Source organism: Urocitellus parryii, chromosome 11 (genome assembly GCF_045843805.1).
Source record: "Urocitellus parryii isolate mUroPar1 chromosome 11, mUroPar1.hap1, whole genome shotgun sequence".
Lineage (NCBI taxonomy): Eukaryota > Metazoa > Chordata > Mammalia > Rodentia > Sciuridae > Urocitellus > Urocitellus parryii.
In genome coordinates, this window is record NC_135541.1 from 116,004,691 (window position 1) to 116,015,743 (window position 11,053).

The 11,053-nt window shown below is 42.4% G+C and overlaps 1 protein-coding gene across 1 annotated transcript; it reads left to right on the top strand.

Moving 5' to 3' along the window:
- The first annotated feature begins 307 nt into the window (after positions 1-307).
- Kcnj10 (potassium inwardly rectifying channel subfamily J member 10) lies at positions 308-1,447 on the top strand. Its single transcript, XM_026408004.2, has one exon. The coding sequence runs from the start codon at positions 308-310 to the stop codon at positions 1,445-1,447; it is 1,140 nt and encodes a 379-aa protein (XP_026263789.1).
- The last annotated feature ends 9,606 nt before the right edge of the window (positions 1,448-11,053 follow it).

An 11,053-nucleotide genomic window follows, 5' to 3' on the forward strand; every position in this document is an offset into this window, starting at 1 on the left:
TCTTTATTTTCTACCTCGTATTTAAAAATTACAAATATCAGATTGTATTGCAATTATTTGCTTACTGAACTTGTATCTTCCTCTCTAGACTTCAAATTCTTAGAGAGCAAGGGTGATTCTATTTATACCTTTGGTCATCAGCACCTTGCACAATGGCTGCAATATACCAAGTGCTTAATAAATATTTGCTAATAAAAGAACAAATAAGTAGGGCCAAAATGAATGTTAATGCCTCATTCTTATTATGTGATATCTAGGAATTGGCTGGATTTCTACAATAACCTTTCTGCTGTCTTGTCCCCTCCAGATGACATCAGTTGCCAAGGTGTATTACAGCCAGACCACTCAGACAGAAAGCCGGCCCCTAGTGGGCCCACCGATACGACGGCGGAGAGTCCTCACGAAAGATGGCCGCAGCAATGTGAGAATGGAACACATTGCTGACAAGCGCTTCCTCTACCTCAAGGACTTATGGACAACCTTTATCGACATGCAGTGGCGCTACAAGCTCCTGCTCTTCTCTGCAACCTTTGCAGGCACCTGGTTCCTCTTTGGTGTTGTGTGGTATCTGGTGGCTGTGGCCCATGGGGACCTGCTGGAGCTGGGCCCCCCTGCCAACCACACCCCTTGTGTGGTACAGGTGCACACACTCACTGGAGCCTTCCTCTTCTCCCTTGAATCCCAGACCACTATTGGCTATGGCTTCCGCTACATCAGTGAGGAGTGCCCACTGGCCATCGTGCTTCTTATTGCCCAGCTGGTGCTCACCACCATCTTGGAAATCTTTATCACAGGTACTTTCCTGGCAAAGATTGCCCGGCCTAAGAAGCGTGCAGAGACCATCCGTTTCAGCCAGCATGCAGTTGTAGCCTCACACAATGGGAAGCCCTGCCTTATGATCCGGGTTGCCAATATGCGTAAGAGCCTTCTCATTGGCTGCCAGGTGACAGGAAAACTGCTTCAGACTCATCAAACGAAGGAGGGTGAGAACATTCGGCTCAATCAAGTCAATGTTACTTTCCAAGTAGACACAGCCTCGGACAGTCCCTTCCTCATTCTGCCCCTTACCTTCTACCATGTGGTAGATGAGACCAGTCCCTTGAAAGATCTCCCCCTTCGCAGTGGTGAAGGTGACTTTGAGCTGGTGCTGATCCTAAGTGGTACAGTGGAGTCCACAAGTGCCACCTGCCAGGTGCGCACTTCCTACCTGCCGGAGGAGATCCTTTGGGGCTATGAATTCACACCTGCCATCTCACTGTCGGCCAGTGGCAAATACATAGCTGACTTCAGCCTTTTTGACCAGGTTGTGAAAGTGGCCTCTCCTAGTGGCCTCCGTGACAGCACTGTACGCTATGGAGATCCTGAAAAGCTCAAGTTGGAGGAGTCATTAAGGGAGCAAGCTGAGAAGGAGGGCAGTGCCCTAAGCGTGCGCATCAGCAATGTCTGAGGGCCTGTTTCCACCTTCCCAGCCCTCTGGCCTCTTTTCCTCTCTTTTGAAGCCCTGGGCAAGGGATACTACCTGGGGTCACTGGAGAGTTCCAGAAGCATACATCCTCCATTCTCCCTTCTTTAACCCAGAGGCCTTTGGAAGTCTGAACCAACTGGAGTTCAAGTTTTCCTCCCTTTGTCTCCCCCACCTCCCCCTGCTTCTACCCCAATGCACACAACTCCCTTATGCCAGGATGGGTGAAGGAGAGGGAAGATTCGGCTGGAGTGGCTTAAAAGGCCTCAGCCATGCTTGGAGACTTACTTTAGAAGGAACATGTGGTTGGATGGATAGACTGTGCCTTCCTTCTGCCACCATAAGTGTTTGGTGACTCTCCATCTCCATTTCTATGTAGCCAGTTCCTTAAGGAAAGGTTTTCTCTAATGGTCACCTTGTAGTCTGTGCTCAGAAATACAGGAACCTGAAATCAGTATATCTTGGGGATTCTACCAACCCTTGTTGAAAGCAACTAAAATTTGTCATGATGTATCTAATTTTTGTTGGTAACTTCTGGTCATAACCTGGGTCCTTGGATACTACCATTTCCCCCTTTCTATTCTCAAGTGGACATTCTCAGGATAACCAGTTCTCTCATAGCTTCTGTCCCCCAGAGAATCAGTATTAACTGGAGAAACATATAGTCATGACCAACATACTTGCACCCATTCTGGATTCTAAATCTTCAGTTTTGGAGCTGTTGTCCAAAACTTTGAACGCATCCTCCAGGCAGCCCTGGTAAAATTTGTTTCCCTGTGTTCTCTGAATGGGAGGATCCTCGCCAGTATGTTCCCTCAAATAAGTCCAGTGTCCAAGCCTCATGAAAAGGTCTGAAAATGACACTTCAGATTGCACTGTACTTGGCTTCTCTTCTTCCTTTCCTATTTAGCCCAGACTCCTCTTCCTTTAACCCCAACCCTTTAGAGAAAGGAAGAGAAATGTGAGGACTTCCTTCTCTTAACACAGATGCTCAACTGTAGATCCACAGGGTATAGATTCCCCAGGAAAGTTAAGCCAACCACATGGGATGGGCAACTTCTCAGATTTCTAGACTGCTCTACAGAGCCTCTGGGTATTGGTGATGCTTTTGTTAAGGTTTGTGCAGAAGCAGAATTCTCTGGCTAGCAACCACTATTTTGTTACACCTCCTGGTATCTTTCTGAAAAATGACAGTTATTTCACCAGGCAGTACTGGGAGGGGAGGAAATTATACCTCCAGATCAAATACCCATGATCTCCTTTAGCTACTCTGAGATTTGGTATAAAATCATGAAAACCAGTATAATTTCTACTCTCCTCAACCATGGGGCCAGTTTCAGGCAAGTTAAAAAGCCTCTTTAGGAGATGATTCAGGCAATCCCTTGTTCCCTAGTGGGGAGTATGGCAAAGGTCCTGGAAGGGCATATAGACACCAAAATTTCTGTAATGTCCCAAATCCTATGCGTGTTTTCTGGTTTCATTTATGTATGAAGGAACCCCTTGAAAGTTGTTTGGCATAGAATCCCTGTATGAATCAAGTGGCAGTTTATTTAAGATGAACTTGACCAATTGTTATAAGCTACACACTTATACCGAGTGTATACATGCTTCTCTGTGCAGAACCTTGCAGAAAATCTCACTCAGTTTCAAGGCTGGACCTATTCAACTGGCATATTCCTTTCATACTGATCTCTCCTGAACTCAACTAACTTTATCTTGAAAATGAAGACCCTTGAGTCTCCACTTACTGTAAACCACACCATTACTCTCCAGCCCTCATATAAAGAAGAACCAGAAAAACTTGAAAATCTGAAACAAAGAACAGAAGGCAAGGAGCCAGCTTCTGTGCTCTCAACATTATTCAACATTAAACTTATCTGATTTCTTTCAACATATAAGGACAAAATGTACTGCAATGTGTGTGTGTGTGTGTGTGTGTGTGTGTGTGTGTGTTCTTATCTATTTGTTCCCCATCTGGTTTCTTCTGCGCACTGCTGCTTTCCTTCTGAAGGAAGTATTCTCTTCCTGTTCCCCTGCTGTCTTATTCTGAGCCCCACTCTGGCTCTCAGATTCCTGGATAACAAGGTGCAAAGAGAACATTTTCTGATTTAATCTTTTTTGAACCTCCTCTGCTATCCCAGGCTTTGCTTTAAGTTGCACTTTAAATCATACTGTCCTAATAGTGTAATCTGGCATCTTCTCCAATAAGCCCGTTCTTCCCCAACAATTTATCCCACCCTCGACCCTAAATGGTTCTTTAGACTTCAGCCTGTCTCCTCTGTCCTGGAATCCTCTTTCAAGGCTTTAGGATAATCTTTGGAAGTAGCTGGGTGTGGTGAGAAATGGGCCCCATCTACATCAGCCATAGACTTGGAATGTCAGCATAATAGCCATAAATGTTAAGGGGGAGATTTCAGAAGGTGGGTAAAAAACAACTGATGGGAAAGGATACTCAGGGTGTGAAGATAAGAAAGAATGGGGCTGAAGGACTTGGTGAAATCAATGAAACCCTTGAGACTTTCTTGGGCTGGCAAACAAGGGATGGGTAGAGTCTTGGGGACTTAGGATATGATACATATGAAAGGTTTATCTAAGGAGAAAAAAAGAGATAATATATACAGAGAGATATGTATAAAGATGTATATATGCCCAAATATACAGAATGTACAGAAACTAAGTATTCAGAGAACTTAGAAAAGGGGGCAGATATTTTGCTTTGATTGTGGAGTATGACACCCAAAATTTCAGACTTACAGTGACCCTGGTTTCAACATGGAAATGAGATGGTTCATGGATTTCAGATTTGGTGCTGGGAAACAGAGATGAAAGCTTCTTTTCAGAAATAAGGAGGCATCCATTGATGGTTTTGATGAGCTCCTGCTACTGATAGGACCAGGAAGAGGGGGTATAGGAGGAAATGGGTGGGGGAGATACTCTATCCATGCAAATCTAGGAAAATCTACTACTTAAACTATGTACCCCCATCCCTAGCAGAATTCTGCTATTGTAGCACCTTTTTAAATAATGAATAAATAAATAAATAACGCACACAGGCTTCTTTTCCATTTTCCTCTTTCAAAGTAAGCTTTATTTTCCCTTCTTGCACAGGAATGGGAACAACTGCAGCTCCAGTCCCCAGAATTAACCTAAGCTGAAAACCTTTGTATCTGGGAGGGACTAAAGGGAAGCCTCAACCCTAGAATCCAAATGCCAGGACTAAAGAGCGGATGGGCCCAAGATCCTCCCAAGGCAGAGACCCAGCCCTCTATATGGCTGCAAATTGCCTAAAGAGAGTGCCATCCACGCCGGAAGCATCCTAGTCCTGGCACTGGTATGGATGGGGATATTTGGGCTTTTGAAGCTCCTGTATGAAACTGGGGGGATGGGGCTATCATCTCGCTCTAGGGGATGGTACAGTTCCACGAGAGGCTTCTGGAATCTCTACACTATGTTTCACCTCATTTACTCACCCCAGTCCCTGGACTCCAGTCAGCTAATAAGACCATCCAGGGATTTCCCTATGAGGTCTGAGCAGAGGAAGGAAGCCAGTCATACTATTGGCACAAGCCAGGGACACTGTACCCTCTTCAAGGCTGGTACCTTGGTTCTTTACCCCTCCTAGGTAACCTAGTTTATTTGAAGAATAACATACTGCTTGTGCTGCAGTGAGTTGGGCCTCCAGACTTGGTCCATGGCCACTCTACCGAAGAAAAAGTATCTAGGGATGGTTTTTCCCATTTATTGTGTTAAAGAGTAAGCAAGGTTGAATTTACATAGGGAAAAAAAGATGTACGAGAGAGTTTTGGTTTATTTATGACTGTTCAAAACAAGCTACTAAATAAAATGGATAAATCTCTGGTCTTAACTCTAGCTTATTTTAGAAATCTAAACCCATACTGTTATGAAAGCCTCGAAGACGAGGGATGAATTAGATGTGATAGAATTTCTGACCATGTAGCCAGTCCTCTTCTGTTGAATTTCTCTGATTAGTGACATCATTTCTTCCACTCCTTCTATGCACACTCCCTTATTAACTTTAGGATCCTTTAGCAAATACCTTTTAAATTTGCTTTTAAAGGAAGAGATTTAGCTGAAGATGTTGCTCAATGGTAGAATTTGTGAGGCCCTGTGTTCAGAACATACAAACCAAAAGCATAAAGGATAAGATTTAAAAAAAAAAAAAAAGTAAGATCCAGAAATCTGAACATTGGCTCAGCTTAATCCAGGAAGTCAAGTTGCTCTGAATCCCTTCCAGCAGTGACCATGAGTCCAATTTTCCTTCCATGTTACTATGTCGACTTGTTGGCTGGTATTCCTTATATATCCTCAAGGCTCTATAAGGCAATTCCTTAATCATTAGGCATTTCTTCTCCCAAATCTCAAAGAAATGGATTTCTCTTCTACTTATCTATCACTAGCTTGAGAAAGGCTCGGTTGTCATTAACCAGCCCTGAATTCTCTCTGATGAGAAGCAACAGATTCTATAGTCACTGACTCTTGTTCCTTTTGGAGGGATAGTAGTGAGAAAGGAGGGACAAATTAAATTTTTTATTATCCTTAAAAAATCCACAGCATTTAGAAAACACCAGGGGATTAAGACCTATGAAATATATAAGAAATATATAAAATATAGTTCCTAAAAGTCTATAGTTCCTACAAACTTGAGGAAAGAGAAAGAAAATAATGAGTAGTATAAAACAAATATAAATAACAAGGTCAATGACAAATAGCATATGCTAATGCTAGGTTTAGAATTAACATCTAAAAAGAATAAGATTTCTTTGGAAAACATTGACAGGGACAGACTCTAGGCAAGAACTGATATCAGTCTAAGAGATCTGATTTTCCTTTTTGCTTCTCTGCCCTGATGTTACACACCAGAGGGCCCACATCAGGGGGCCCTCACCAGAGGCCAAATACTTAGGCTTCCTGATCTTGAACTTTCAGCCTCTAATACTATGAGGTAAATAGACCTCTTTCTTAAAGGAAAAAAAAAAAAATATATACCAATATGTATTTTAGCCATTTATTTCTTTAATATTAATATCAAAAACTTGTTAAATAAGTGGCTAAAACATTTGAAGCATATTTAAACGATTGTCTATGGTGAGAGGACTTCTGTAAATGTGTTCGTTCATCAGTGCTACTGAACATGTAAAGAAGCTGTGTGAACAAAATAAAGTTTAATAAAACTAACAAGTTTTGAAGCACAAAAAAAAAAAAAACAACAACAAGAAGTCTGGTTAGGACACATTTGACATAAGATTCAAGAAAAGTCAGCAAATACAGAGTTCCTAATGTGTGGACAGTACCATCTGACTAACAAAGAAGTATAAAACATGATTCATGCCATCAAGAGGTAGAGGGTGGGTCACAGTGGCACATGTCTGTAATCCTAATTGTTTGGGAGGCTAAGGCAGGAGGATTTCGAGTTCAAAGCCAACCTCAGCAATTTAGCAAGACCCTAAGCAACTCAGTGAGATCCTGTCTCTAAATAAAATATTAAAAAAGGGACCGGGGGCCGGGAGCTGGGCACAGTGGTGCAAGCCTATAATCACAGCAGCTGAGACAGCAGGATTGCAAGTTCAAAGCCAGCCTCAGCAAAAGCGAGGTGCTAAGCAACTCAGTGAGACCCTGTTTCTAAATAAAAAATACAAAATAGGACTGGGGAATGTGTGAGTGGTCTCTCAGTGGTCGAGTGCCCCCGAGTTCAATCCCCGGTACTTTAAAAATAAAGGTCGGGGGGAGGGGATTGGGGATATGGTTCAGTGGTTAAGCACCCCTAGGTTCAATCCCTAGTACCAAAAAAAAAAAAAAAAAGAAAGAAAGAAAAAAAAAGAAAAGAAAAACCAAACAGGAGATGTGCAGACTTATAGCTTTCCATCTGCTACTTCCTCTCTGGAACTCTCCATACTTCCTGCCAACTTCTGGACTTCTTCACTCTGGCGATGTCCATCTTATATCAAATGAATCTCATGAAAAGCTCCAGTACTAATGACAGCTGCCATTTTACATCACTTGTGGATTTATTCGGTCTATCTTATTCATTAGACTTTAAGTGACACATGGATGGGATTCCTGTCAAGTGTTTGTGGTCACCAGTATAGCTCAGAACCTTGCACAGTGCTTGGCATGAAAGACACTCAATAAATATAGCAAGAAGGAATGAAAGAAAAGAGGACAAAGAACTTGCCTAAAATTCACATGGCTAGTACCCAGTGGAATTGGTATGTCTTGTTAAAAAACCATAAAAGATTAAGATAACACATTTTACAAAGCATAGCATCATTAACTGTTAAAAAATAGAAAAGACAATACACTGTTTGGGGGAGAAAGAGCCTATTTCTACTGGTTAAGGTTTAGGAAGAGTTTACAGAGGAGTAGAGGTTGTGTTTCGCACTGAAGGATCAACAGCATTCAGGTAAGTGAACTGAAATAAGTTTCTCAGCAGACAGTAGAGCACAAGCAGGAGGAAAACACCAGGCATGTTTAGGAGACAGTAAATTCAGAACACAGGGCTTTATAGGTGAATAAGTTGAAAAGTAAGATAAGCCTGATAATGGAGGGATTAAATGTCAAGTTGAAGCATTTATTATTTTTCCTCTGGACAGTTGGGAGCCACTGAAGAAGTCTGAGGGGAAAAAAAATCTAGTTGAAATGCTTTTATGAATGTTAATCTGGCAGTAAAATTGAGACAGGAGACAGGACTCCATCCCTTTTTCATTTCCATAACTATTATCTATATCTCCCACCTTTGACTTCAGTGACACGCTTTCTTTTGATTAACTGTGTTTCCATATCTGCCCAATTATGGTACCTCTTACCTTCTCTACTAAGTTAGCCACATGGGCAAAGACTGGCTGAGGCCTTTCTGTCAAACTACCTAAGATAACCCAGCCAGAAGACCCCTAATTTAGTTAATCCTCAGACATCTCTCTCTATATTCTTCACCTTCTGGGACTCAGCCTCACTTATCTATAATTCATAGAAGAGAAGAATAAATCAAAGATAGAGTCATAGTGACAGAGAATATCAGGATAATTCAAACAAGAGCTTAATGAGAGGAAACAGAGAAGGAAATTGGGATTGTAATCAACATTGCAAGTCAGTCACACAGTGATAAAGATATTCTGGGTCAGATAGAACTGGTTGGAGTTCCAGCTCTGCTACTAGCTGTCTGTATGACTTACGAAAATTACTTATCCTTCATAAGCCTTTATTTTCCTCATTTGTAAAGGTACGAATATCTACCTTATAGGAAAAGTATTTACACAGGGGCTATGGATGTGGCTCAAGTGGTAGTGCGCTGGCCTGGCATGCACTGGGTTCCATCCTCAGCACCACATAAAAATAAATAAAGATATTGTGTCCACCTAAAACAACAACAACAAAAAATAAAATTAAAAAAAATTTTAAAAAGTATTTACACAATGCCTGGTACACTGCAAAAAAGCCTTCAACAAATCCAGCTATTACAAATCATCATCATAATTATAGTTATCTGAATGGTGATGTGCTGCCACTGAATATGTGGCTAATGTACTGCAAGAAAAAAAATGCATAGAAGTAATTATCGATCTAAGGCATACAATTATACCCAAGGCACATTAAAGGACACAAAGATAGCAGAATGTGAATATAGAACATAAAACATTAGCAAGGTTCATTCAAAGAATAATTGTGAACTCTCAAATGGATGAGTGAAGTAGTCCCAAGAGCTCCATGTTCAAAACAGATGGAGTCACCTCCTTTCTTTTAATTAGACTGGAAGACTTCCTCTAGGAAGCAGGCTCCATCTGTAAAATCAAGTCAGTTGGAATTTATTAAACACTGTGTGTGCAGTGTGTGTGTGTGCATACGTGTGGTACTGGGGATAGAACCCAGGGCTTCACATGACTAGGTGAACATTGCATTGCTAAGCAACATCCCCAGCCTTTATTTTATTTTGAAATAGGATTTGACTTGAGTTGCCCAGGCTGGCTCAAATTTGTGATTGTCCTGCCTCAGCCTCCCAAGTAACTGGTGTATACCACATCAGACCAGACTTTTCTGAACATTTACCATGTGTCTAAGACTGCAATGAATTATCCTGATATTACCTGTCACTATGACTCTATCTTTGATTTATTATTTTCCTCTATGAATTATAGATAAGTGAGGAACTAAAATAAATTAAGGATAAGATAATGATTTCTACTCCAAAGACCCCTCTGATCTCACTGAAAGGGTTATAAATACAATCTAAAAGTATCAAATTCTGCAATGCAGACTACAATAGTGCAATATGTGACTGCAGAAGGGAAAAGGCTAATGGGCTGGAGTCCTTGGTGAGTCCTGGACATCAGGTATGAGTGGGGTGGGTGAAGGGCAGACATTGACAAAGGTAAAAGATATTTGAAGGGGAAAAGAGAGCTGAGAGCACTCCAGGAATGCCACTCTAGTAGTCTTCTAGTAGGAGGAATATCTAAATCAATTAACTGTTACTGAAATAACTAATTTGAAGTCAGGTGCTATGTTAGATGTTGAGGTACAGAAAAAAAACAATTTCTGTTCTCAAGCAAATCAGAGTTCTGATGAAATCCAGAAGGAAACAGGTTTACTAAGTAACAAGACAAATGCTGTAATAATAAAATAAACAGGGAGTTTCGGAGCACTGGAATGACAGATACTGGGCAGGATTTTTATCTATAGGGCAGTGCCTTCTCTGTGAATGAATTTTTTGGCGCTTAGAGGGCCTCTGTCCCAGTCCTTCTACTCTCAGACAGATCAAAGGATTGAGAGGACTGGTATCAAAATCATTCTAAGTGATGAGGAAGTGGACTGAGGGCTAGGATACCCCTCTAGGAGTGGATAACTGAGATGAAGCATAAAGGTTTGAGAGGGTGTTTGCCAGAGTGACTGGGGAGAAGGCGGCAACCTTGGTGGAAGGAATAGCAAACACAAAGGTACTGAGACACGAGGGTCTGACACAGTTTAGGAACCTCGGAGACTTCCCGGTCTCCTTTCCTATCCTCTGCACCTAGGGTTGCCTGATGAAATATGGACTGCTTACTGAAATCGGAACTTTAGATAGACAGCTAACAATTTTTAAATATTAAGTATTCCCCCAATACTGCATAGGTCATACCCATTCAGGTCTCATTCAACTCATCCTGGCCCGCTCTATGGGCCCACAGACCCCTAATGGATACCGGAGAGCTGGGGAGGCATGGCACGAGAAACTAGCTTAAGTTTATTTTCCTTTCATTCCTACATTTTCACTCCTGGGGCTCCAGCCAGGCCTGAAGGACGAAGCTTGCGGCTGGCTTGGCGTCAGAGGTCCACGCTCTGCCGACTGGAGTCGGGAGCGAAGGAAGAGCGGTCACTCACAAACATAACTCGCCTCCGGCCAGTACAGCTTTCCTGGCAAGCAGAAGGAGCGCTACCCTACGACCGGAAATCCCGCCTCCGCCAGAGGAAGAAGCCCCAGCAAGACAGCCAATCCAGAGGAAGGCTGGGGCGACGGAGAGCCCGGCGCGGGGCTGGAGACCGGAAGTAGTACGGGGGCGGAGCTCTGCGCCGGAAGTATCCCTCTGTTGTTTCTGGTGGCGC

Bases quoted from the DNA above. Each gene is read 5' to 3' on its own strand.
- Kcnj10 (XM_026408004.2), top strand. From the start codon at position 308: ATGACATCAGTTGCCAAGGTGTATTACAGCCAGACCACTCAGACAGAA.